Source organism: Phycodurus eques, chromosome 21 (assembly GCF_024500275.1).
Source record: "Phycodurus eques isolate BA_2022a chromosome 21, UOR_Pequ_1.1, whole genome shotgun sequence".
Taxonomy (NCBI): Eukaryota; Metazoa; Chordata; class Actinopteri; order Syngnathiformes; family Syngnathidae; genus Phycodurus; species Phycodurus eques.
Genome location: NC_084545.1, coordinates 1,689,665 through 1,717,464, shown reverse-complemented (window position 1 = coordinate 1,717,464; position 27,800 = coordinate 1,689,665). Strand labels below are relative to the sequence as shown.

The window sequence follows — 27,800 nt, the reverse complement described above, 5'->3', positions numbered from 1 at the left end:
AACCCTTACCGAGGTTTGAAACCCTAACTTGAAAATGAAATTGAAAGTCTGACTGCCTCATTGTACTTTTTCAAATGATAACATTTGCTGAAACATGAATGCAAGCTGCAGCCCCAGGTGTAGGTGGCGACATATCTCTGAAAGAATCAAGTCACCCAAGACTGAGGGGAAGACTTTTGAGGGACTTCGAGAAACTAGCTGCGTTTGAAGACCACCAGACTGCGAGTTGTGGCTTTGATGTAGCAAAAGAGGTAGATGTTACTCACGGACAACGGGCCGTCAGGTTTTGGTTAGAGGCTCCCGAAGATGTTTGTTCGTCTTCGGCAGCCAAGGGAGCAGTTCTCAGGCAGATGATGCACACAGAAACTGACACGGCCACTACTGATTCGGCCAGTTCCAAGAAATCAGTTTGAAGCAGATGGAGCCAAAACAGTGGGAGCCCAAGCGCCTCAACCAGTGACAGCAGAACCATTTCAAGATCCCGTTGTCTCGGTTACCGTCAGAGCAAGAAAGTCGAGACTACGGGACTATTCGCGGAGCTGCCATGAAACCAAAATGTTTTTTTGTGTGGTCCGCTCGCCAAAAATACAAGTGAGTCATGTTACAACCGACGCGTACAAATGCAATTCTGATCGTCACGCGTCTGTCATGACAGCTTCGGCCAGAGCGTTAGTCCACTCGTTATCGTGCACATTGTCCGCGTACGCTTGGATGTCTTTTTCCAACGGCGGTTCTCTGTTTTCATCATTAAGTATGATTGCCATTTCTCTCGCCATAGGAACGCTGTATCTGTTCACATCATGAATGTTTTTTTCAAAGTATCATTTTTGGGTTCATCGGCATATTTGGTATTTCTTCCAACCTTTGAAAGCCAAAACCAATTTGAAACCCTAGCTTTGCACGACCGCATCTGTCCGTTAGCCCGTCAAGGGGATGCTCGCGTCCACCCCTGCTGAAACCCCAAACAGACACTAACCGAGGTGACGTGAAACCCTAACCCAAGTTCATAACCTGAACCAGGCCTTGCAACCACAACTTCGAACCCTAACCGAGGCTCCGAGCCATAGCGTGAAACCCCAACCCTAGTTCAAAACCTGAACCAGGGCTTGAAACCCTAACCGTACGGATACAAGTGTCCATCCTTGCTCCCTGGCATGTAGGGCAGCACTCTCCACCTCCACCCCTTCTCTCCCTCCTGTGCTTTCTTGACGTCTCTCCCCCCCTCACCCCTTTTGCTTTTCTTTATCGCCAACTTGTCAATGGCAGCCAATCAGGAGCAGAGTCGCCTCAGCTTCGTCCTCTGTGACATCCAGAGCCAAAAGTGATGCTCCGCTACACAGAAAGACACAAGAAGGAGGGGGGGGGAGAGAAGAAAGTACAGGGGAGGGAAACAGGGGGAGAGGCCACAGTGAGGGAGGGAGGAACAGCGCACAAGGAACTCACTCTCTCGCTCTCTCGCTGCCTATTCGCACACATGCATACACACAAACACTCTCGCTCACACGCTCCCAGCAGCTGAGCCGTTGTCAGTCTTGGAATGTCGTCGCCGGCGGCGGGAGTCAGATGCTCGGCTGCTAAGCACCGCTGAGGAGCATCGCGGCATCCTGCAGGTTACGCAAGTAAGACCGCTTGTTTTGTTTTTGTTTGGTTTTTTTTTTTGCTTGTTTGTGATGCCGAATCTTCTTCTTGCTTGCATCGTTGCAGCAATGCAACTTCAAAGAGAGCTCGGATACAAGAATTGTGATTTTGATGTCTCTCGTTCCGAAGTGATTGACTGCAGTCACTGATGGTGTAGTGGTACGCTCGCCTGACTTCGGAGCAGGGGGCACGGGTTCAGTTCCCGCTCAGGGACGATGAATGAATGTTCGTCTGCCTCGGTGTGTGCCTCGTGGGCGTGTAGTTGCCCTTTCGCCCGAAGTCGGTTGGGAAGGGCTCCGGCTCGCTGCCGCTCTCAACAGGATGAATGAAAAACGGATGGTCTCGGACCCGAGTCGCCGGCGGCCCGGCGGTGCACTCGGCTGACTTCGGTGCAGGCAGGCGGCGTGCGTCTCACTTCTCACTCTGTGACAACACGAATAGTCGTCTCTATCTGTACGTGCCCTCACAGTCCAGTCTGCCGTTTGCCCGAAGTCTTCTAGGACAGACTCCAGCTTCCCCGTCATAGGAAACGGAGGGATTGATGATCCCTCGCCACTTACTCTGCGCATGTTGACTTCATGGCTTAGACTTGAGTTTGTGAGGTTTGTTGATCCGATTCAAGATTCCCCCCTCTCTCACCTCCGCAGTTGACAAGACATGAGCCAGCTAACAGCGGAATGCATGCACGTGAGCATCCATCAAACGTCATCTCTTCTGTAGTGGACGGGCAACTAAAATGGATGCAGCCGTCCATGAGGAACAAGTGTGCTCCGCCTCCGGTTTTTCTTTAAATAAGTGGAGAGGATTGTGTGTGTGTGTGTGTGTGTGTCTCAACAAGGAATCGTGCTCGGTGTCACAATATCGCTTTCGAAACACGAGCACGGCTCACTGAGCTCCGGCGGAGGCCTTCCTGCCTGAGAGGGGAAAGGAGGAAGATTCCGGAAGGTCGAGGGCTCCACCAAGTGGAGAAGAGGCGCCGCGGTCCCGCCTCACAATTGCAGGACTTCTACTTTGGTGGTCTTGCATGCGGCGCTCACCAAATATGTGCCACTTGGTCATTAATCGTGACATATTGAAGCGTGTGAAGGATTTCTTAAAGAAATTTGCTTCACGGGGCGAGCTGCTCTTTGACCTTATGTGGACTAACATGTCGTTTTACACGCGCTTATTCATGAACATGCTTGTTAATTATATCATTGCTTGATTGCCATCATGAATAGTATTTTAGGACAAAGTAAGCCAATGGAAGAGAGAAGAATGTTTTAAATTCACTCAAGGCAGTTTTGTGTGTAATAATGTAAATGCCTGTTTTGAAAAGATCGATTGGCTTGATCGTTGCCATGTTAAGTTTTTTGGCGGGGGACAAAGTTTGCCAATGTGAGACACGAACATTCCATTTTGGCTCAAAATGTTCGTTTTACATACATGCAGTAACCGTCGCGCTCGGTTGAGACATGATGACAACGGTGGCTTGTGTTACACTGTTATGTGTGCTTCATATTTTGATATGAATTTCAGACATGAGAAGGTTGTTTTTACGGGCCGCAATTATAGTTTTACATATGTGTACGACGAAGCATGCTTGTTTATGACGTGGCCATTCGTGTAGTTGCTACTCGATTAGCTTCTGTCATTTGTGGAACAGGCCGATGTCGCACTTGAGGACGAAAGTTCGCCAATGTGAGCGATGGAAACGTTTTGTTTTGGCCGGCTTTTGCAGTCTCACATACACGCAATGAGGAACGTACCCGTTTATGACATGATCGTACTTGGGATTATTTGTTAGTCTGCAGAAGATCATGTTTTTGTTCATAATGTAGTTTTAAAAGTGTGTGTGCACTCGTTTGTGCGCCTGTTTAAACAATGAACGCAGTAAAACAATACATAACATATAATATCTCCAGTGCCTATTTGTATATTATGTGAAACACTAAGGTGACTTCTCGGATTGTTTTTTGTTGTTGTAAGATATGAATATTGATGTGTATCAATGACTTCTTTTGTTCCACTTTTATGAAATGTTACAACATTTTGCAAATTTTGGTGCAATGTGAATTATAGACTTTCGAATGACAGATTTTGAGGCGTTGGTGGAGGTCATCTCATTGAGTGCATGAAACATCTAGCAAGGATGTACGTTCATTTCAAGATCCTCACTGAATTGAATAAGCCTTCATGTATAATAATGAATACACAGCATCTAAAATGATTTGATTTGATTTTTACCCCTTTTTCATACGGCGTTCACAGAATAAAACATCCGCTCACACATTAACACACTCTGGACAATTTATTACCATTCATAAACCATAAAGTGCACACTTACTTTTCACGGCATAATCAATTTAAGAGCACGTTGGCAGCCTTTAAAGGTCGTTTTCCCCCAACTTCCTCGCATGTTAAAGCCGCTCCTCAAATGCAACACAGAAAGTCCATAAATTGGGAATATTTAACTGAAAGACTTCCTGGTAATAATCACAGGGAAGAACACGGTGCTGTTTTTAGGGCTAATTACTGCTTAAATGAGGCTTTTCTCCACTATGATAGCTAATTATGCAGGATTGTTAATCATTTATTAAGCGGTTATAAGCATGTCCAGAGGAGTTAACGGCATTATTAATGTGTCATATTTCATGTACGTGCGATCTGTTTATGATGGTATGAAAATGGTGAAATTGGGCTTGGTCATGTTGCCTGGTGTAGATGTTAACGTGACAGATTCAAAATGGGACGAGACCTATGCGATGATACGAATACATTTCCATAATTTTTATTTGGTCATCAATAGTTATGTAATACATACACTGTCTGGCTGCGGCGCTCGTTACACTTGACCAATCGAATGGCAGAGATATTTCTTTTCCAACATGTAACATGCGTGTTACACATGTGGCCGTGTTCTCGTCGAGTCTGGAAGAAAATAGACATTTGGATTCTAAACGAATACGTTCTCTGGCTCCAACGTTGCGTACACACTGACTAATCTAATGACATCAAAAGCTCATATTTTCATTCAAATACTGTACATACTGTACATGTTACACCAAGGTGTGTTCTACTGCACTTGAATTTCTCGATGAAATATGTCTCAGTATTAATGAAGTCTATCTATATGCATTTTGATTTGGTCCTGATTTTTTTTTTTTGTTAAAAGCGTCCATTCTGTGGTCACAACGTTTGGGGTACACCAAAGGAAGATGCATTCAGTTCTATTTACAACATGTTGCATGTATAAAAAAAAATAATAAAAAATACTCTCCCACTCTCATGAATCCGACAGTGTCAATCCGAACTGAAGCATCGCCATCTTTGTGGAGGCAGAATTTTGGATGCCGCAGATTGCGGTGTACCTAATCCTGTGGCTGGAGAGTGGAGGATTAATTCCCCGCCCTATAGTGTTGAGTGACGTTTCAAAAAGTGCTTAGTCGCTTAAAGTTTGCCGTTGCGAGTGAGCGTGTTCAATTACGGGAAGCATACAAAATGCCCGGCGAGGCGTCTCTCTCTCTCTCTCTCTCTCTCTCTCTCTCTCTCGTTCGTGATGAGCAGCTAGTTTACGTCTGATCAAAGAGGTTCTTATTCAGCAAAACAAGAATGTATAATTCTGCAGATTACACAAATGGAGCGGAGCCGAGCGCCTGCCAGGATGCGTTTTAGCACAAGATTAAGGATAACAAGCGCGGGACGCCACTTTAAAAGTGCACTCGCTCTCATTTGGCCCCTTCACATCCCAAGTTTTTCTTTTTCTGCTTTTGACTTAATCTGGTCATAAACAACTTTTTAATACTCCCGCTGATTTTAATAGGCTGAATAAGTTAATGCAGCTTGAGTCCATAGGAACTGGCAAGGCTTCCGCACGCTCGCTTATCCTTTAATAGAGTGTTTGGAAGAATCCCGACGCGTGATAGGCGCACCCCCATCAAGGATTCATATCCAGAATGCTATTAAAGCCCAAGGACGGGCGGGAATGTTAATTAGAAAATGCAATAACAAGCGTCAGCCCAGATTAATTGCCAGGCGGCGTTTTCCTGATCTGGAGAAGGCGTGCGTCACACTCGCGTCCACATAACGGGGAAAATAAAATTAGAAATGGAGACAGGATCATCAAGCCACAACGCGCAGACGATGTCATCTCTGGACGGGAAACACGTTTACCTCGGAAACCCGCACCGCCATCCGCCTTATCGTTTCCGAGACTCCAGGGTGACCTCGACAAAGTAAACACGTTTACGTGTTACTGCTGGGATTCTTCAAGGGTTCTACTCCAGGAATTTAGTTGTGGCGTTCAGGGTTCTTCAGGACATTTGTGTTTGAAATAGACCTTCAGAATTCCACCCCCTCTTATGGATCGTGGCTCCATTCTCACCGGTTGCTATCCATCCATCCATCCATGCATTATTTTACAGTACTCATCTTGTTCAGGGACACATCAAGGTCCGCAGTCTGTCCTGAAAGGTGAAAGACTGGTTGCAAGGCAATCAGAGGTCATGAGTCAGCTGCTGTATGCGTGTACCAAAGCACTACAACGGCCATTCTTTGGCCTTCAATGGTTGAAGGAGCCCTCAAAATTACAGCCTATTCTTTAGACAGATACTGCTTATCCTGTTCAGAGGCACAACAGGGGCTGGATTCTCTCCCGGAAGGTGAACTACACCCCGGATTGGTTGCCAGGCAATCCCAGGTTGATTGTGGATAAAGCCACAAGTGGGATTATTCCCGCAGCCAAGATAAAACGGTCATCTCAGTGCGGCGACATTCCCTCCCATTTTCACATTCTCACCGATTCCTGCAGATAAATATTGTCCGGAACTCCCAAGATTTCATTTATTGTTCTCCAGCCAATCACATCCTCATACAATGTGTGCGTATCGTCCATATAGTGAAAAGCCTCCTTTCACACTGCCTGTCAAAGTCTCTCCCGAGTAGCTGTTAAGTGCGAAAGGCACCGACACGGAATGGGTGGGTCAAAGTCGACCCTTGAGTTTCCTGAGTATTGAGGCAAAACTGCATGAAAGGGAAGAGCGGCCAGCTGTGACCCGGATGTGAAGTTTAACAACCAAGACTCACTTCTCCCTGTGTGGAAATAAATTGTCACTGTCTGACGAGTAATACATAAGTCACGGCGCTTATGTCGTCAGGCAATCATTCACGGCATCGGTGGTACAAATCCTGATACGTCCTGGCTTTGCCGTTACTCTTGACTTTCCCGTTACGTCTCTGATTCACCGATTTTGCACGGAAGTGGCTGTGGTCTTGTGTGTTCCTGGTATTCAAAATTGTGGGCCATCGGTTCCAAGTGGTCCGCTGACCTTTGAGTCCTCGCTGAAGAGCTTAAGTCACGGACTGGTGAGCACCCCTCCAGTGCTGGGCTGGAGATGTGGGGGAACATACAGTACTTAATGAGCTCTTTAAGAAAGAGAGATTTATTACAATTAACTTCATAAAAGACCATCAATTATTCAAGTGCGGGCAAATTACCTATCAGCTCCGAGTCCTGGTGGGGATTCAGAGAGGAAGAAGAGTGCCAATATTAGGAAATACTTTTCATAAACCGGACAGGGTGATTTGTCTTGGATTGCATCGTGGCGTCAAAGGAGCGAAAAAAGGAATCGAAGGGATTGACTGGAAGTAATGAACGCAAGACCAAATTAGCTCTGAAATTCCACCACTGAGCGACACGATTAATCTCAGAGTATCTGACAGAGGAGCTGCGGTGGGATAGTTTGAGGCCACGAACCAAACTCAACTCGCAGACGGACGAATTAGGGCCGTCACTCATCCGATCGCAGGCCCGCTTTGCATCTGGGGACGCATTAGACGAGCGTGGCTTACTTTGCTCAGTAAATACAAGCATCCCGTTTGATGAATGTGTCTGACTCAACACGGTTTGCATGCAAGGTACACTTTCGGGTTTTGTAGCAACACACAATCGACCTCGGTGATACATTTGCACAAGAAGGGAAATTGCAGCATTAATAAAACATTATTTCACGTGGAAATTACTTTTTCCATCATGCTTAATGATATTTGCAGTTCAACAACAACTCATTAACTGGAGGTATCTCCACTCACAATTGTTAGGAACATTAACTTTTGTGATGATGCACTGCAGTACAAAGCAACTCAACTCAAACCAATGCGAACTGTAATCCCAATCCTATATACAGTCGTCCATTTTCCACCGGGCTCGTCCTCAGCGTCACGAGTGAGTCGCAGTCCATCCCAGCTAATTTGGGGAGCGCAAAGGGTTACAAACGTGGACTGGAGTATTTCAACTCCCTGACTGGTCACCATAATCCACATTTTGCTAAATGAATACATCACCCATCCATTTTCTGTACCGCTTATCCTTACTAGTGATGCGGGCGTGCTGACATCACGCATACCTTGAACAGCTTTTTTGTATCGCAATGGGATTTTAAATGTTCTGCGTTTGACATCGCCATGTTTAATTGCACAAACACGATGACGACGCACCAAGCTTTAACGTTGAGTTTACGTTGTAGAAGACGACAGGCCGTCTCGGAAAGTAACATTTGGAATGTTTAATTTTATTAAACAAAAACACATTGTGTAAATGTATAATTAGCAAAACCAGATGACTTCTTCAATCTCATGCTCCCTCTGGAGGGGTAATCTCTTCCCTAAGTGGGCCTTTATCTACTTGCCTATTAAAATACTGCACATACATTTTGGTCAATCTACAAGGGTGCGTTTCCAGTTATCTTTGTCAAAGCATCATTTTTGATAATAGTGTGTGTGGCTAAGCGTCAGTATTCTTGATGTGTGCTTTGAATTTGGAGTACAGTAATCCCCCGCTATATCGCAGTTCACCGATCACGGTCCATCATTTTTCATGTTTAACAGAAAAACGTGTTGAAATATGATTATAGTGTGTTTGAAAATAGTGTAAGTTCCAATATGATTACAGATCCATTTGCAATGAATTTTAAAAGTGTATTTAAATGTTTTTACAGTGTGTGGCATGGGTCATTTAAGTCTTGCAGAAAACCTTTTTACATGGTCTCTATGTTAGAAACAGAAACATCCAATTTATCTTTATTGGTCAAGTATGTTAAAAACACATGAGGAATTAGTCTCCAGTCGTTGGAGTCAGAAGTACTTTCGCAAAAACAGTGACAAAATATACAATTAGGACAATGCAGATTTTTACTTATTAAAAGAGAGTCTGAAACGTAACTCCTGCGGTGAACGGGGGACGGAACCCAAGTTTTTGGGAACATACTGTAGTCCAACGACTCACTGTCCTAAGATGACAGAGTGTTAAAGTCAAAATAAATAGTTTTATGAAAAACACTTTGAGGCTATGCTAAATCAAATACAAAAAAAAGGTTTGGTGCTAACTGAAGGTAAAGTTCATTGCGCGCCATACGTAACCTTGAACACCCGAGGACTCCTTTTAGTGTATTCTGTGCTCGTTCAGATCTACACACGTTTGTAACTCAAGTTTCCCGTTTTCCCGCAGGTGTTTGGCGTCACCGTGAGGAATACAATGCGTGTTGCGCTCACACTACCTAGCAGCCGTCTTCAAGTACCAAGCTCCTCTCCGTAATTCCCAAGTCGTCATCGTTCCGGACTTGTGCCCCCGCTGACTCGGATACCATGCTCATCGGACAGGTGGTCCTGACGCTGTGCTCGCTGTGGCCCGCCACCGCCCTGCCGCTCGCGGCTGGGAATATCGGGAATGCGTTTGGAATGCCCGAGAGCGACGGCAGGATTCTGCAGCGCTCCAAGCGGGGATGGATGTGGAATCAATTCTTTCTGATGGAGGAATACACAGGAAACGACCATCAGTACGTCGGCAAGGTAACATATGTGCCCAAATAGATCGGGTCCAAAGTAATTACCGGAAGCTCCGACAGATTTTTCATTTGTAGAGACAAACCAGGGTAGGTCTGTAGGTGGGTAGGTCTGTTATGAAAAGCCATACGAAAAAGTCCAAGGACTCAGGCACAGGATAGAACGAGGAGTCGTGCATTTTGGTTCGACGCGGCAAGTTTTTGGGTAGATTCCAGGTGTCTTGATTTTAATGAACTCCACTCGGGAAATTCACCCAAATGGAAAGCAGTTGTACGAGATGAGATACTTCCTAGCCTACGTCATTGAATGCGGCCGAAGAATTTGGTGCTTTGGCTTGGAACTAAAAAATAATATCACTGTTCCAATTAGGACCGATCGGGATCAAGACATTCAAATTGGTGTCATCTGGTCGGTAGGCCTACTGAGGGAATTTGTAGTCGTAGGTAGTTTTACTATTGTAGAATAATTGGAACACCTTTTCTATTTTAAAGGCTTTCCAAATTAGCGAGCGAGTTGACATCCATGATTGTCAGCTGCTGAAGTGTGGTATTGAACCTGGCTGACTGCGGAGGTATTTAAAGACTTTTGTTTGACACGGGAACGTGAAGAAGAGGAAGTGCAAGACTGGAGCAGGTAATCAATCACTTGTGACCTATTGATTTTTCAAAATAAAACTTGGTCTCCAGAGAAGCTGCAAAGGTTCCTCCGGCTGCAGGAGAGCTCGTGGAGGGCAGCTCGCATTCGATTTTCAGAGTTTGTTAGCAAGTGCGTCCGAGCAACCGACACAATGAGGTCTCGGGCCAACTGCGCCGGTCTTAAGGATCCGGAGATTGATTCCACCCAGCAGCTTGCGGCTCGGCGTGGAAATGCGAGCAAGACGAGTCTCGGCGCTTCCTAAACTGCAGCGCAACGCATTTCCCGTCAGAAAATGATGAGCTGTGGGACATTCGCGCTCCTACCGGATCGGAGAGGGGGCTGCTGTCAGCCGGGCCGGGGCTGGCGCAATAAAGACAGGTGTGATGAGCAAAGAAACGCTACACTTATCAACTCCGGCGAGGCAAATGTGGTGACTGTCGACAGCCAATTTTCTCGGAGGAGGCCGCCTTTCATCACACACCTTATCCTCGGCGGTAAACAAGTGACAACTTCTTTGCTATCACACTGGAAGCACACACACAAATGGAATGGCGGGGAGCAGGAAGAAGAAAGCATATCAATCAGCCAGGCGGATGAAATGCACCTTGTTGTGTTATGTGATGTGGCAGCAAAGTAAATGCCAAGTGTGAGGCGGGTTATCTGTTGATGCGTCGGCTGCCACGTGCCTCGCCTTGATGTTCCCTGCAGCTGCGTGACAGCACTGGCTTCATTTCTGCTATCCAATATCCTTCATTATTCCGCTGTCAGAAAAAACATGCGGCCGTAATGAATTGCTGAGGGTGAGGGGGGTGGGGTGGGTGTCATTGGTGTCGAGGGGGAGGTGCTCACGTATCACTAATTCCGTCTCTTTGAGACCGAGGCGACAAGGGACGCGGAAAGCACTTAATGGCGCTTCCTTGATGGTCCAACTCGTAAAGATCATTTCTTGGCATCGGCGACGGGAGGCCTTGTTTGTTTCATGTTCAATCAAACCTCGTGATTCGGCCCTCCGCGCGCTCGCTTAAAAGGTTGATTTCTCGATTGCGGCAATCAAATGCCATGCAAAGAAAAGACAGAGTTTGTGCACTTCTTTCACGAACACGAAGGCGCTGGTTTTCAGCCCACTGGCACCACAGGTGGCAAAAGTACACCCTGAACAGAGAGCTGTGATGTAGCAAGAGTCTGGCCAAGTGTTGTTTGCCTTTTTCGCCACTCTGTCCTCACGTTCAGCAGATTTTCCATCTTTCCGTGGACAGAGGTCCGCAGTTGAGAAATTATTTCAAACACCCTTGGCGAGTGTCAAAGCCTTTATCCATTAGGATTTAGTGTTGTACATACAGTAACTTTCCCAATTAGACTACAAGTACTACTACAAGTGAACCTCGCTCATGTTTTTTTAAGATTTCAAGTTTTAATCTAATGGACATAATCTGTTTCTTCATCTCAGCGTTCACTTTCTTAGGACTGTTATGACTCTTTAGATGATGAATTGGAAAGGAGATAAAAACACAACAATAAAAAGATGAAGCCAGAGTTTGTCTATGCCTAAAAGAAAAAAAGATTTTATTGAACAACAGAAAGCTGCTAATACAGGAACACAATAGCGGAGGAGTGTGGGACGAGGCGGTTGTGCCAAATAAACTGAAAAACAGAATAAAATTGGACCTGATCTGACACTGGACTTGAAACAAAACACAAACAAAAATCAGAGTCTAAACTATCCTCACAACTGTACTCCACAAGGCTTGAATTTTAATAAAAAGGCTGACTCAATTAGTTTAAGTACAAGAACATACAACCCGCAGCTCACGCAGGCAACGAGCAGAGAGACAAAATGACTGCAGGCAGTTTTTTGTTTTGTTTTGTTTTTTTAAAGACAGGAGCACTGGATGCTAAGCCAGCTGGTCTCCACAGGTGCAGATCAATTATAAGATGATGGTGCCTGAGAGCAAAAGAGAAGACCTGAAGGCAAACACATCCAAATCGTGTTCCCCTTTAACAGGATCCATGGTTCGAAAAAAGACATTTTGTTTTTACAAAATGCCTGTAAAAAAAAAAAAAAAAAAAAGGAAATTGTGAGCACAAGAAACAATAGTACCTGCAATTTCACTGTAATGTAACTATGTCAACAGATGGTGGAGGGATGTTAATGATGATGATACAATACATATACATACTCTGTTCAAATGCAAGGTGCAAACTTGCCTAAACTAAACTTGTCTGACTTCCAGCAGGTTAGCATTTCTCAACCTCATAATTGACTTGACACGGTGAGATTCATTCGCTAATCTTTATCTTCTACTCAAATGCTATCTGATCTCAAATCCAAAGCGATGCAATGCGGCCATCTACAGGGATCTCTTAGTCATTACAGCAGTTTATAAACCAGAATTTCACAGACAAGCTGGGCAAGAACCTTTTCCACGTGTACCCTTCGAAAAACCTTTAACGAATATACACGTCAGTTGGATTCCAGTTGACAGTTACAAACATCCGTAGCAGTGAATGAATTAAGTACAGTAACGATGTATTTGTACTTGTTACTTGCCACCACTTCCTGGCAGTGATGCGGTGGCAGCGCACGGATGGAAAGCATAAACCCATCCAATCCCATTTGAAGTGACTTTCACAGGGCGGCTAATAAGTGCGATGGCTGACTGTGTGCAGCTGCGGCAGCCCACTTCTAAAGCCGGCGAACACTTGCAATGCTGAGCAATACATCCACAAACTTCACGCGAGCGGGGGCGAGTGGGGAGCAAAATCCCATTAAGGCGCTGGCACCTTCCATTGTGCCCTGGCTCATAAAACCCTTGCCTTCATAAGAATTATTACCGTTTCATTTTGGCTGTGTTCATATTTTTTGCCAGCCTTGAGATGTGGCGGTGGCCTCGCTCACCACTTGAAAGAAATATAATATAAAGAAAGCAGCCTACAGCTACCGTGCGGTCCGAGTCGGACCTGCAGAAAACGCACTATATGCTGCTGCACTGTTTTAACGGTAAAGACACAGCGAGAGCGGGCGGAAGAGTAATTATTCCGTCTCCATTCTGTTCCGCTATCTCCTCGTTGCAGCAGCGAGCGACGTGGCGCGGAGGGCTGACAAGAATTGCCAATGATTTCCTTGCTTTGCAGACAATTCCTTAGTGTTTGTGCGAGGCAATTTCACTCATCAAGGCTCTCCTCTGTGCTTGTGTTGTATGGCCATGAAAAGGCGTTTTTTTTTTTTTCCAAGCGGAGCCACCAAATGTGCGCAAATACACTGTTACCGTGCAAGCATTTGATTTTGCGAAAGCCGCGTGGAGACGCTTCATGTAAGGATTTGTAAGAGGCTGCAACAACGTGTTTCTTGTACTCTGCTGCCTGCTTGTGACGCACAACTGAGCCTGGCTCAACACAATTATTTTTAGATTCCTTGCCACACTCCTTGTTTGCACAATCTGCACGGCTACAGGAGGGGAAAGACGTTTGGTTTTGGAAGTTCAATAATTAGCACATATGTTAAAGATTAGGTCCTCGGTGCAAGTTTACAGACAATCGAAGTGTCAGGAGCTTATTTCAAATGTACAGGGCTTTTCGGAAAGTCCTTCATGCCACACCCTGCTTAACTTTTGTTGGAATACGTCAGGGGGTCAAGGAGAGATGGCTCCGAGGACGAAATGTTTTTTTTTTTAATTTTCATTTAAAAAGTCATCTGTTGTTTGATGGCGAATCATCAAACCTCACAGTCATGCTCAATCCACATTAAATGACAGGAACTATAATGTGCCACAATTTAGCTTCTTCCATCAGTCTAGTATAGCCTATGTGGTACAATATTGGTAATCAGATGAAATCTCAGGGATAGGTTAATCTTTGAGGGTTACCTGGAAACGGTCAAATCAGATCGAGAATTGCTATTGAAACCAAAACTGAAATGCGTTTTGAGGTTTGGCTTCTTAAGACTTTTTTGTGGGTCTATTCACAATACACGTTGTTGTTCAGGGAAACTGGCCTTCGGAGTGGAACTTTAAAAAAAGTCTGTTGATTGACTTGTTAGAGTTTCATGTTTTATGGCAAGTCATGAAACGTCGCAAGCCATGCTTCGACCGCAAGCAACGACAAGAACGGTAATTTAGCAACATGCATCTGTCTAGTTTGCATGGTTCAAATTTGGTAGCAATCGGCCAAAATCTCTAGCACAATTTCATCTTTGAAGTACGGCTGGAAATGGCCAACTTGGACCAAAAATGTAAGCCTTCTTGCGTCTTTTCAGGCATGGCCTCTTGAGACTAGACATGCCAAGCGAATTCCACGTTGGTAAAGACACAGCACGTTAGGCTGTAAACAGCCTGGCGGCGTAGCTTCCCATTACGGAAATAAGCCGATGACAGCTGATGGAAAATGCTACGAGCTCCTGTCGACAATAACGATAAAAATGTTGTCCTGGGAGTCGATTGTTGCGCGGCGCCCTGCAGGTCGTAACAAGGTGCGGGCGGTTCATGGTAAGCGCACACGTGGAAGCCCATTTAGATGCAAACAAATTCCTGCGAACAGCTCGTCGGCATAAAGCTGTCACTCACAGGCCCCGCCTTTGCGTCTCTAAGGCCTTGTAAATCCGACGTCCTTCCACACTCGCAAATCAGGCGAGTAGAAGTTCTAGCTGGCAACCACGATACTTTTCAACTCATTTTTCATCACCGAGTGACAGAATCCTATTCCTCCCCCCCACACACACACAAAGTTTACACCTACATTCCGCATGGTCAAAACAAACTTGAGCCGTTGACATCAGTCTTCTAGCCAGCTAACAAATAATTAGCTTCCTCACAGCGTTGCAACATTAATATTAATACGTCTTACAGCGACGTACAATGACTTGTCATTGAACGCACGAGACGAGCGCTCTAAAAATAGCAGCTGACAGATCCACGGGTGTAATGAGCTTGAATCAAGCGTCTGTCACCCTCTCCTAGAAGGTGATGGATAGGTCAAAGGCGACTAATTTTAGCTGCCGCCGCAGCCGCAGGTCAGCTTCTAGTTGTTCCTCAACCGTGCAATTTGGAAGACAAATCCAACACCGTGCTTCGCGAAATATGTCACAGGAACTGGCGGGACGTTTTAGCGTGTCTCGCCTGTTTTGGGGAAGAAAAATCGAGAGTCGTGAGGACTTCTGTCACGACAAGACACATTGAAATGTGAGCTAAATGTAATTAAACTATGATACATGCTAGTGACAAAAACTGCTAAAAGCTGATAAAGCGACAAAAGGTTGCTGGATTTGACGAATCGGCATTGGTTTGGAACCAAAAATATAAGCGATCTCCAATTAAAATAAGAAACAAACTAGTGACTAGTCGATGGGAGAAAACTAGTTCCTATGATGTTGCTGTAAGGGTTTCAAGTAAGAGTTAAGGTTTAAAATGAGGATTTCAAGACAAGGTTAGTGTTAAAAATTAGGGTTCAAGAGTTTTGTGATGTCATTAGCCATCAAAGGGAGCCACCAAAGAATCTCTATAACGTAAGTAAAAAAAAAATAATACAAAACTTGTAAGCCATAAATATACACACAGGAAAAGGAATCTCGCATTTTTCGGTGATCTATGTGGAAAATGTTCTACAAACAGCACATACTACAATACATCAGAGCCTCGTCATCAGCCATAAACAACCACCGAGAAGTAGTGTTCCATGTCCTTGAGCAAGATGTGCTAATAAGACAAAATAGGAGACACATTAGATCAGAGCTCCTGCTTGAAAAGAAGAAAGGAGAAGTGGAGCATAAAAAGGTCTTCTGTGGGATTTTATGGGACGTAATGTGCGCTTAATGTGCCGCCGCTGCATCGATTTGGTCGGACGCAGTCGTCCGATACAAAAAAAAATAAAATAATGACTTGAATGTTCAAGCGCTGCAAATTAGTTAGAAGAATCGCACTTAAAAACGCTTTTGAATGCAGCTTTGGAGCGTAAGTTGTGTTTTGCAACCTGACTGCTGAGGTGCAATCGTAGCTCAAAGGGCTTCTTCTCCAAACAGAAAAAACAGGCCAAGGCTAAAAATCTTTATATCCATATCTATTTCTAAAATACTCTGCGTTTATTTCCCAGATACACTCCAACATGGACAAAGACGACGGCACCGTCAAGTACGTCCTGACGGGAGACGGCGCCGGCGCGCTATTTCTGATAGACGAAAAGTCGGGCGATATCCACGCCACCAAGAAGCTGGACCGCGAGGAGAAGGCCATGTACACGCTCCACGCCAAGGTACTGGATCGCATCACCAACGAAGAGCTGGAACCCGACACAGAGTTCAACATCAAGATCCACGACATCAACGACAACGCGCCCAAGTTTGAGCGGGACATCTACTTCGCCAGTGTGCCAGAGATGTCAGATGTCGGTGAGGGGACATTGATTTTGAGAAAAGTGCAGATATTCTGTAAGTGGAAGTGAACCAGCACTGAGTTGGACCAAAAATGTAAGCTAGATGGCAACTGAATTAAATGTCAACCAAGCAGTTGATGAAGAACCAGGGATGGTTTGGACCAAAAATATAAGTGAGACTAGTACACATCTCAAGATAGTTGACATGAGTAGCAGTTGCTAGAATTTTCAGCCTCTATTTGAATTCAAAATGACGAATTGAGCCAACTACATGCTCGCTATGAAGTACAATAGAAGCGCATTTGATGTTGCTTAAGTCAGCAAAAGTTGCCAAAGAATCAGCGTTGGTTTGGACCAAAAATACAAGTGAGACACAATCGGGCTAAGCTACATAATAGTAACAAAGTTGCCAATGTAAAGCATATACTGTACATATGTTTGATTAGCATTTGATAAAATATGCTAACCTTGACAAAGAATAAGCGTTTATTTGGACAAAAAAAAAAGATGAGATGAGATGTTAGCTCAGCAGCATGTCAGTCAGCCATTAAAAAAAAGAAAGAAAGAAAAAGGCTAGCTGTTGTTATGACGCTACTTTGACCTTCTACTGTTGTGTCTAAAAGAGAGATCAAGTCAACAAAGATTCGTTTGTTTGGACCAAAAATATAAATGAGATCCAATCAAAATACGTTTTGAAAATTTCTAATTTCAGTTCCTGAAATTGACAAAAATTCTGCTTTGGTTTGGACCAAAAATATAAGCAAGCTAAGCTGCATAGTAGCGACTAGTTGATAAACTATAATAGCAGTTGCTGTTATGTCACTAAAGTTGACAGGTTGCTCAAGTTGACAAGAAATCAGTATATGTTTTTTACTAAAAATACAAGTGACATCGAGTCGGACTATAATACAAACTAGCAACAAAGAATACCAGTAGCTAAAAGCTGCTTAGGTCCAGGTAATTGAGCTAAGCTACATACTAGCGACTCGTCGATAAAGAAGTATACCCGTTGCTATGAGCTTATATTTTGTCTTTTGCTGCCTGATCCAAAATGTTCATTTGTGTGTATTAAATTTATTGCAGCTCAACAAACAGAAAGTGCAAATCCAAAGCGTCTGAAACGGCAGTCGATGCAAATATTTAAAGTACTTTCCAGTGAATTAGAGAGCGAGAAGCGTCACGTCTGATAAGCAGTCCATTCGTTCGTGTTCATTCATTAAATCGCGATGATAAATAGAACACACAGCGGCAGCGGTGGCGCTCGTTTAGTCGTCACGTGATGTTGTATTCTCGTGATTTGTGTTTGGTCAGACTCATTAAACATTCACAACAAGCCATGTAATTTTCCATTTTTAATAGGCGCTCCACACGCTTTATGTTTTGATTGTCACTCTCTCCAATTAAGGATTTGCTTGGCCGCATTTATTTCATTCCGTTCAGAGTATAAATAAACCAAATGGCCTGAATATAAGCGCTATGCCTATAAAGCATAATCCAATGCCAGTTGGGGAAAAAAACAACACTCAATTACGTGGTCACAAATTAATACAATTGAGCAATCAGGGGGTGAATCAAAAGCCAATTATCTGCGTGGCAAATAACAAAAAGGCTTGTTTGGGGGATTCATGATGCTGAGTAAATATGGGTCAGGGTCGCCGTTAGTCATCGGGCCGACTAATAAACCGTTTGGAGTGAACACCGCGCTTCATCAAGTCAGCCGGCCATGAAGAGGCAGCAGCCATCGGTTCTGGCACTAAGTGGGACAGATGTTCAAGGCTTCGTTGGTAGGCGGCCAGACTCGGCGACCTGAACGGTACGCGGCAGCGGAGGTCTCCTGAATGCCAAGGACGCCATTTGCGGCCTGGCCTTGTGAAGGATATGGAACAGCAACAGGACGCCTCTCTCTCTGTCTCTCTCTCACTTACTCTCTTTTTTATTTTATTTTTTATTCCCCCCCCCCCCCTCCGCAATAGACAGCCTTCATTATTGCTCCGACCGTGACATTTCACCGCAATAAGCGCAATAAAGTGGCGTTATCATTCAACCGCAATGTTATGCAGAGCCGACATTTAACGGCCTGTTTACGAGGTTATTTAAGGGCAAAATATTGCAAGGTGGTGTCTGCCTGACTAAAGGGGTATATATATATTTTTTGTTTAGGTGTTTCATTTTTAACATTTCAAGAAACAAACACAGAGCGCCCTCTTGTGGATCAAATGTACACTGCAGGTGCAAGTAATCCTCCAGATTGATTGCATTTGCGGCGTTTTCCCGCCACCGTCCATTTTCTATCACGTTTCGTGCCAGCGAATCACACGGCACAAACAGACAGACAGACAATCATTCACATTCACACTCATGGACAATTTAGAGTATTTTTTTCCCTCACCTCTTTCTTACAACTCTCGGTGTTAGCCAGTGTTTATTAATGACCAAGTTAGTGCTTGGGATGAAAAATTGAGTAAAGTCAACCTACTACGTATACAAAATGAGCACAATGGGGCCTAGCTTTAATAGAGGCCTCCGCTTCAGGCTCACAGCTTCCTGCTTCTCTTCTCTTACAGGTACTTCTGTGGCTACCGTGACGGCAACGGACGCCGACGACCAAACGTACGGCAACAGCGCCAAGCTGGTCTACAGCATTCTGCAGGGACAGCCTTACTTCTCTGTGGATTCTGAGAACGGTATGCTGAGCAAAGCAACCCCCGCCTTAACAGTGAGCCCCCTGCTCGTATGCAGTCTGCAAAAAGGTCTCGTTAAGAGTGTGACGGAACATTAAACAGCATCCCGTGGAATGAGGATTTCTTTCTCCCCGTTCTTAAGCACCGCTAAAGACACGTTTTCCGCTACTAACCCTGCAAATCCGTCTCTTAAAACACTAAGCTAATTAGGAGAAAGACGACTTAAAGCAGGGAAGAGAATGTGTCAGTCGTTCTTTTTCTTCTCAGGAACCATCAAGACAGCACTGCCCGGCATGGACAGGGAGGTCAAGGAGAACTACCAGGTGGTGATCCAGGCTAAGGACATGGCCGGACAGATGGGGGGCCTCTCGGGGACCACCACGGTCAGCATTACCCTCTCTGACGTCAATGACAGCCCGCCGCGCTTTGCCAATCGTAAGCATCTCCTTCGTTAACCCTTAGATATTACAGACCTTTTCAAAAGGTACATGTTTTTACACGGGCAGACCTAGCGCCTGTGTAAAGGACCCTCTGACCTCCGTCTGTTCCTTATGTTTAGTGCGATCATTATGTTCTTTTACACTTTCGAGATTCCCCCATGACCCTTCAAAGACCAACAGGCGCATGTTTCAAAGACAGACAGTTTCTCGGGACCGTTTCACATTCACTCTTGGCCACTGCTAGCAATGTGCCATGAAAAATACTATATTTTCTGGCATGTACATTTTCACAGTTTCCACCATTACAACCATCTTCCTTGATTTAACACACACACAGATGAATCTAAAATTCATTTTATAATGTGTCCAGTAGCACAGCCTCAGTGTACACTGTATAGGAAAAAGTCAGAAAGTCATTGAAGGTATTTTCATTGCTGTTAATTGTCAAAACGGGTGAAAAACGACCTGAACAGATGACCTCGAGTTAATCACACAACCCACTCCAATGACCCCTTTCAGACTCCTTCCGCATCACCGCCGTGGAGTCCACGGAGATCGGCAGCGCCGTCGGCCGCATCAAAGCCGACGACCCGGACGTGGGCCGCAACGCCGAGATGGAGTACAGCGTGGTGGGAGGCCACGACAACTTCAATATCGTCACAGACAAAACCACGCAGGAGGGCGTCGTCCTCATCAAAAGGGTGAGTTGGTGTTTTGATGGCACGTGTCAAAATCGAGGCAGATTGGGCCCGCCGCGTCCTTTTTTGCGGCAAATCAAGTGCGCGTATTTCGTGTTTCTTGCTAAAATTATGTTCTTTTAATTTTGGCAGAAAATCTGCAACAAAATTGCATATGACGTCCCTTCTTCACATAAATTGAACCATCATTTTTATAGTTGGTTGTCTCTATTTTCTATGTCTACTTTCAATCTCAATTTGTGGTTAAAAATATGCATAGTAACAATGAAATGCAGAGTCAATTGATGTGGTGACTATACATTTATGTCATGTTCTCAGTCCTAACGGCTCTCTTAAGGTGCACCATAACTGCAATGTGACCTGTGAGTTCGACACCCGTTTTATGGCATTTGGTATGATCTGCAGTGAGCACTTCCCATCTGCGAGAAACGTCTGGCACCGAAACGTAGAGCGCCACACAGATTAATGTGGCTGAGACACATTAAACCCCACAAGAAGATCTGCCTAATTCACTCCCCCCCCCCCCCCGAATGAATCCTGAACCACTGCCCGATTAAAAAAAAAAAAAAACTGCTTTTGTTATCACGCTTTCTCGCTGCATTACCTTGTCACTTTTTAAGTTCCTGGATGGAGTGAAACTGAGCGTATTTCCTGTGTGCTTTCATTTAACTGAACTTTTATCAGCTTTTACGTCTCATAGTGAGTAACTTCAACGCACAATCGCAGCGTTTTGGATTAGAGAGTGCTGTCTGATAAGGTTCATTCACATGAGAAAGGATAAATGACAGAATTTGCTTTGGAGAGGGACGTATAAAACCAGCTATATCCTGAGCCTTTGAAACGAATAATATCAAAGGAGTCTTTTGCCAGAAACTCATCATTTTCCCCCAAGATCTTCCCGATCAGCATTCCTCACTCTGACTTGCAGCTTCCAATTGAGAGCGCTGTTGAGATAAAGGCCGGCAAATGGAATACGCTGAAGTGCGTATTACAGTCCTGCGGTGAGATTCCTGATGCTGATCCCTCTCATCTGCAGGCGCTCGATTATGAAAGCAAGCGGGACTACGAGTTCAGGGTCGAGGTGAGAAACACGTACCTGGACGCCAGGTACATCCAGGGTCTGCAGTTCAAGGACTTCGCCACCGTCAAGGTCACGGTGGAAGACGTGGACGAGCCCCCCGTTTTCACACGCAACCCTTACATCATCGAGGTGCACGAGGACACGGCCGCCGGTAGCTTCGTGGGCGTGGTGTCGGCCCGGGACCCCGACGCCGACAACAAGATGGTCAAGTACGCAATAATTTACACTCGAAAACTAAGTGACATTAAAGAGGGGCAGCACATAAAGGAGTGATTTATTTTATTTACTTTCAATTCAGAGGAAGTTCGTCACCTCTTAAAAACCCATCATTCCATGTACGAATCGAGAGTCCTGATGGAAGCCGTCAGTGAAGTGTATAGAGAGGCGGTTTATGTCCCAGAAGGCTGCGAATCCTCTGCGGTCAGGCATGCAAAGTGAACGGGTCTTATTAGTGGTATTGATTGACGCAGCTCAGCAAATACGGAGTGCTACAGTCTGCTAACACTGCATGGTGTACTTTACCATACGTTTGGATGATTAGAACAGTGAAAAACTGTAAAGGAATGGAAGACCGGTAGTACACACACACACACACACACACACAAACACACACACGTGAGTTACAAACGAACCGTCGTGACTGTTACGCTCAAATCTTTTTAGAATTGATTATCCTATAGATATTTAATCGAATATGAGTAATCGAGTAAAGTATATATAAAAAAAAAAAAAAAAAAAACGCTGACGACCATGCACACTTGTTATGTCATGTTATATGTACATTACACATCTAATAGTGTCCTAAAAATCACTTACAGACGTTCCTCTGCCGTTTTTGGAAAAGTTTATCAGTTGTCCTGGCGGAGCTTCCAGGCAGAAATTCTGCGTCGACCTATTTTTGAAGTCAACTTAGTTATTGGATTTTTTTTCCCTAGCCCGAGTTGCAGCCCTGCAGATCTTTCTTGTCTGGCAACATTACGAAAAACTACTGGCAGTAGATTACGTGCAGACGCTTGCAGCATACAATAACAAAATATTTACATCTGGCAAGCCTCGAAAGCGAAAGATCCAGCATGCGATGCTGGTAGAAAATTTGGCAGCACTGATGAGATGCTTTGGCGACTTGGTGCAGATACTCCATTGATCGTCACACCGACCTCGAGAGGCTCTTTAACATCGATTCTTCAAATGGCACCATTACAACCCGGAAAGCTTTGGATAGAGAAATGTCCAAATGGCACAACATCTCCGTGATGGCTGCAGAAATAAGTACAACGTTCAATTTTTACCCGTTGGTTATTAGCGTGTACTACCAGTACCGACAAACTAACAATTTTAACCCCTCTGTTTGTGGTAGACAACCCACGTCAGATTGCCCGTGTGCCAGTATTTATCAAAGTGCTGGATGTGAATGACAACGCCCCGGAGTTTGCCATGTCCTATGACACGTTCGTCTGCGAGAACGTCAAAGCAGGACAGGTACGTAGCTAATACTAAACTAATGAGTGCAATTTAATATGAATTGCAAAGTGAAACGCGGAGAGGTGGTAAGGAATGATAACTACTCCGTTCCACAGTTCACATTTTATGACTACAGCTCAAAGACAAGTCATTGATCTTTATATTGCACATTGAATACCCAACTCGCTTACCCAATGAGGAAAAAGTAAAGTTGAGAGAACAAACAGCAATCCAAACCATCATTGGGCAAAGTACCAGACGACTTGGCAGCAAAACCGGTCTCTCGCTGACATTGAGAGAGGAAGAAGGTTGCTGTTAGCACGTTAGCGCCGCACAGTCGCACGTCTGTGTCGCCATCCAAGAGTTGTTGTCGTTCACAGCAGAGCCAAACGAGAGAATGCTAATTCTTTAATTAGCTCATTTGCAGATCATTGTGATTCCTGTAATCTTTCGATCATTTTAATTCCCCGAACTAGCTCCACATTGCTAATTCTTTTTTTCAACTCTCAAACAGTTGATTCAAACTATTAGTGCTGTGGATACAGACGAGCCCCTGGTTGGACATAAGTTTGTCTTCAGTATTAAGGCAGACAATCCAAACTTCACCATTAGTGACCGGGAAGGTGAGCAAATTTTGTTACTTTTGCACAGGTTCCCCTGCGAGTGTAATTAAAACTTTTTGCATGCGGTGACTTCTACAAAAATATTAGCAGTCCAGTCTTGCTACAAGTTTTGACAAGGTTATCAAAAGGTTGGTCGTCACCATTCATTGTTCTCTCTCCTCTTCCTGCAGATAACACCGCCAATATCCTGACCCGGCGGGGAAGCTTCAGCCGGCGCGAGATGAGCGTCTATTTTCTGCCTGTGGTAATTTCAGACAACGACTACCCCATCCAGAGCAGTACCAGCACGCTGATCGTGCGCGTTTGCGCCTGCGACAGCCGTGGCAACATGCAGTCGTGCAGCCCCGAGGTGCTGCCCTTTTCTGATGGACTCACCACCGGCGCCCTGGTGGCCATATTGCTCTGCGTCATCATTCTGCTCAGTAAGTTCTGCCGTGTGGGACCGTGATAACGCTGTTTGGAACCATGAAAAGACAGGTGTCCAATCAACTGAATTCACCACAGGTATACTTACAGTATATTAAACCAAAGAAACCAGATGAGCTCAATTTTGAGCTTCATGGCAAAGGCTGTGAGTACTGATGTACATGATTTACTTTTTTAATTTATTAATTATTTTCATACATATGAACAAAAATCAGAAAATAAATTATAAAGTCATTATATGGTGTCGTGTGTAAAATTGTGAGGAAAAAAATGAATACAATCCATTTTGGAATAAGGCTGAAACAGGAACAAAATTTGACTAGTTTCCGGATGCACTGTTTGGTGGGGCCAAAAGCTTGGAGGGATTTGCTGATAATAAGGTTCAGAGTACACAAACTTGATTGGGATCCAGTGAATGTGCGAAAGGGCGGGGGTAATGTGCTGCCAGGGCTTTGAGCGGGTAAAATTCTGGCAGCACAGTTCTGGGCATACTGTATTGGAGCCTGTCCATGGACTTGCAAGGCACCCCAGATACAGCAATCCGTTGCAGTAGACTCGAAAATAAGAGATAATCAAAGGTCTCGGCGACAGTCAGTGATGGGGCAAGTCTTGGATTGCTTTTCGGGAAGAAGGCTAGCTGAATTGATGGATTTGAGAGGGTGGATGGAGTTGATGCTAAGAGAGATGCTTCGAACCTAGCACTTCACGAGCTCCATCTTCTCCATGTTGAGTTTGAGTTTCACCAGCTTTCATTGACTTTGTTTCAGAGTGCGTAGCTGCATACCAATCTCTCGCTTTCAGAACAGAAACTGACAGAACTCCTGACAGAACTGTCCATGAAATTTGAGGGGTTAGGTTAGGAAAATACTGAAGATTCAGGGTCATCTAAGGGATCTAGTACACTCCTTGATTGAGTCACCAATCCCCAGCTTCCACACTCCAGCGAGAACTTTCCGTGAGGATTTGAAGGTTCGGTTAGGAAGAAGCACTATGATCCAAGGCCATCTAAGGGGTGTAGTCGACCATGATTGAGTCGTCGTTTGTCATCCAAACGTTTTGCCAAAGCGTCTATGGTGTACTGACAGTTTAACCCAATCATTCTCCTCGCCAGCAAACCATCGCGACATCTGCTCTCCATCTAACGGGTTTCGCGCTTGACAAAAGATCACACTGGCCTCAGCTTGCGTCCATTAGTTGAACATCAGCATTGTGTGTGTCCTCCTCACTGCGCCCACTCTGTCACGTCCCAGAACGCGGCAGCCAATCCGTCAGAAATGATCACAGGGCGCCACTCAAACAGCCACCTTGCACCCCCGTCCGACCCCGCGTGCGCCACATTGTAATTAGCACTCGGCCGGGAAGCGAGTGGACCACCACGCCACCCGCAGTGAGGACAGAAAAGGTGAAGGACTCGTGCTTGTCAAAAATTCAAAGATTGTTTTTCACTCTCACTCGGTAACCACTAACTGCGTCGCCGCAGCTAAAAGAATGAAAGGAGATTTGAGAGGTTGTGTGCCGGCCAGCAATAAAAGTATCCTCAGTGCAAGGTACATTTTATACAGTCAACGTGCCATTCAAGGGAAAAGAAAGAAAAAGCTCTCTCATTGAAACTTTAATAATAGAAGAGGAATGCCCGAGGCAGCGTTGAGAATTCATCAGTGGCAGCAAATATGTTTTCCACTGCACTTAAGCTCCCTGGCGCTTGGTAATGCCTTCTACATGTTAGCATGAACGCCCCTTACCCCCCCCCCCCCACACCTTTTTAAAAAAATATTTTTTTAATATAGATGCAGCATTCACAGGACTATTAGACACGTACAGAAAGGTACAAGTGTCAATTACAGAACAAACTAAAATAAGGAAGACAAACAAAGGCTGGGGGTGGTGGGTGGAGTTGTGCTTTGGGGTGTTTAGCAGGCATATTGAGGGTGTTGAATTTGTTGGGAAGAGAAAAGAAAAGAATGAAAAAAACAGTGTGGAGAACGTTAGGAGGAATCAGCTCTGGATAAATTGCATGAACCAGTTGTCGACTTTGTTTACAATGTATTTTAAAAGTGGGTTTAAATAAGTTCAAATGTGTTTAAAAAGTGTGATTTGGTTTAAACTTAAATTTTTTTTTGTTTGTTTGAATGTTTTTATGTGGTCTCTCTATATTGCCGATGTTCACCGATTGCAGGGGTTGGGGGGGGGGGGGGGTTGGTGGGGGCGGTGAATGGGAACATTTATTGTAAATGTAAGTTTTTTTCCAAATTTGACTGTGCAGTTATACCAATGCTGTAGTGATACAGTGAACCTCCACATATTCGCAGTTAGGCATTCACGAATCTGCAGATTTTTGGTGGGAAACCTATCCTCCGTTACTGGGGAAAATAAATAAATAAATCACCGAATCAGCGTTTTTGTGCTCAGGCCAAAGCCATGTGTAATGGAAATATCTTGGTTTGGTGCCAACTTGTGGCATGCACTATGATTAAATTATGTGAAGAGCTTCACTTAGGCCATAACGATGTCGAATAGAAAACAATTGCTTTGCTGCCATCTTCTAGCAATATAATAACAGCATGGGTTCACTGTAACTTTGTTGGGCCTTTCCAGTATAATTTTTTGGGCCACGTACCCTCTCTTTCGCAATGTTTTTGTGCGCAGTGATTGTGGTTTTGTTCGCCGCCCTGAAGAGGCAGAGGAAGAAAGAGCCTCTGATCATCTCCAAAGATGACGTCCGGGACAACGTGGTCAGCTACAACGACGAGGGCGGTGGCGAGGAGGACACGCAGGCCTTCGACATCGGAACGTTACGCAACCCCGAGGTGATGGATGCTAACAAGTTACGCAGGGACATCATCCCCGAAATGCTGTTTTCCTTTCGGAGGACATCACCCATAAAGGATAACACGGACGTCAGAGACTTCATTAACGGGAGGCTTCAAGAGAACGATAGCGACCCGACTGCGCCCCCTTATGACTCGTTGGCCACGTACGCTTACGAAGGCAGCGGCTCTCTGGCGGAATCGCTCAGTTCGCTGGAGTCCTCCGCCACAGAGGGGGACCAGGAGTACGATTACCTCAGCAGCTGGGGACCGCAGTTCAAGAAGCTAGCGGAAATGTACATCGGGAGAAGCCCCGATCGGGAGACCTAGAAAGAACCCGATCCCGTTTTTCCAGTCGGTCTGTTTGTTAGCGAGCTAGCCAGGCCCACTCTTCGTCCCGCTAGCCTGCGAGCTAGCAAGTCTACCGTCAGCCTACCTATGTATCAAGCTTATTATCTGTTCATGTCCGTTGCGCGAGCTAGTGCGCTAGTCCACTAGTTGTCTGCTTGACTCTCACACGTGCACTCACGCGCGCTGAAGGCTGACGAGGATTAGAACTTGACCAGGACACTCCGATTCTCAAAGTTTTACTGTTTTTGGTCATCATAAGTAAATAAGTAAAGATGCCTTTTGACTTTTAGGACTTTTTTGTGAACAATGGCGTGGAAATGTGTTTTGTAATTGAGCAGAGCAATAGCAGTATTGTATACCCTCAATGTTTAATGGCACTGGATTGTGTTTGGGAGCGCAGTCACTCCATGGAAAACTGTACATGTACAAAGTGTTTTTAAACACCGTATATACTCTTTGCTATTATTTGTCTGATCGGCAATGTCCATGTGAACGGTTGGTGCAGTTAATTTTTTTCAAACTGGAATCATTTCATCATGTAGGCGTAACATGTAACCAGAAAGTGTACGTTGTAGGAAAACACTGGATTCATGCTGCTTGAATGCTGAGTCATATTGTTTTATATTTATATTTTTATACTTAGTTTCATAATAAAATGAAGAAAAAGTTGCTTTCTATGTTTCTGAGGGCTGTTTATTTCTGTTATTTTAAGTCTAAGAACTAAAACACTAACTGTGGGAAGCAAGATTGATCCAAGTGCCGTTAATAAGGTCCAACAAA

The 27,800-nt window shown here is 44.8% G+C and overlaps 1 protein-coding gene across 1 annotated transcript; it reads left to right on the top strand.

Annotated features, from left to right (window-relative positions):
* Positions 1 to 1,524: 1,524 nt before the first annotated feature.
* Positions 1,525 to 27,621, top strand: cdh10a (cadherin 10, type 2a (T2-cadherin)). Its single transcript, XM_061666484.1, has 12 exons — positions 1,525 to 1,619; positions 9,122 to 9,462; positions 16,174 to 16,468; positions 19,017 to 19,136; positions 19,401 to 19,568; positions 20,093 to 20,274; positions 21,308 to 21,561; positions 22,485 to 22,621; positions 22,710 to 22,831; positions 23,328 to 23,436; positions 23,607 to 23,858; positions 26,509 to 27,621. The coding sequence occupies exons 2-12, from the start codon at positions 9,259 to 9,261 to the stop codon at positions 26,997 to 26,999; spliced, it is 2,334 nt and encodes a 777-aa protein (XP_061522468.1). The 5' UTR covers positions 1,525 to 1,619; positions 9,122 to 9,258; the 3' UTR covers positions 27,000 to 27,621.
* The last annotated feature ends 179 nt before the right edge of the window (positions 27,622 to 27,800 follow it).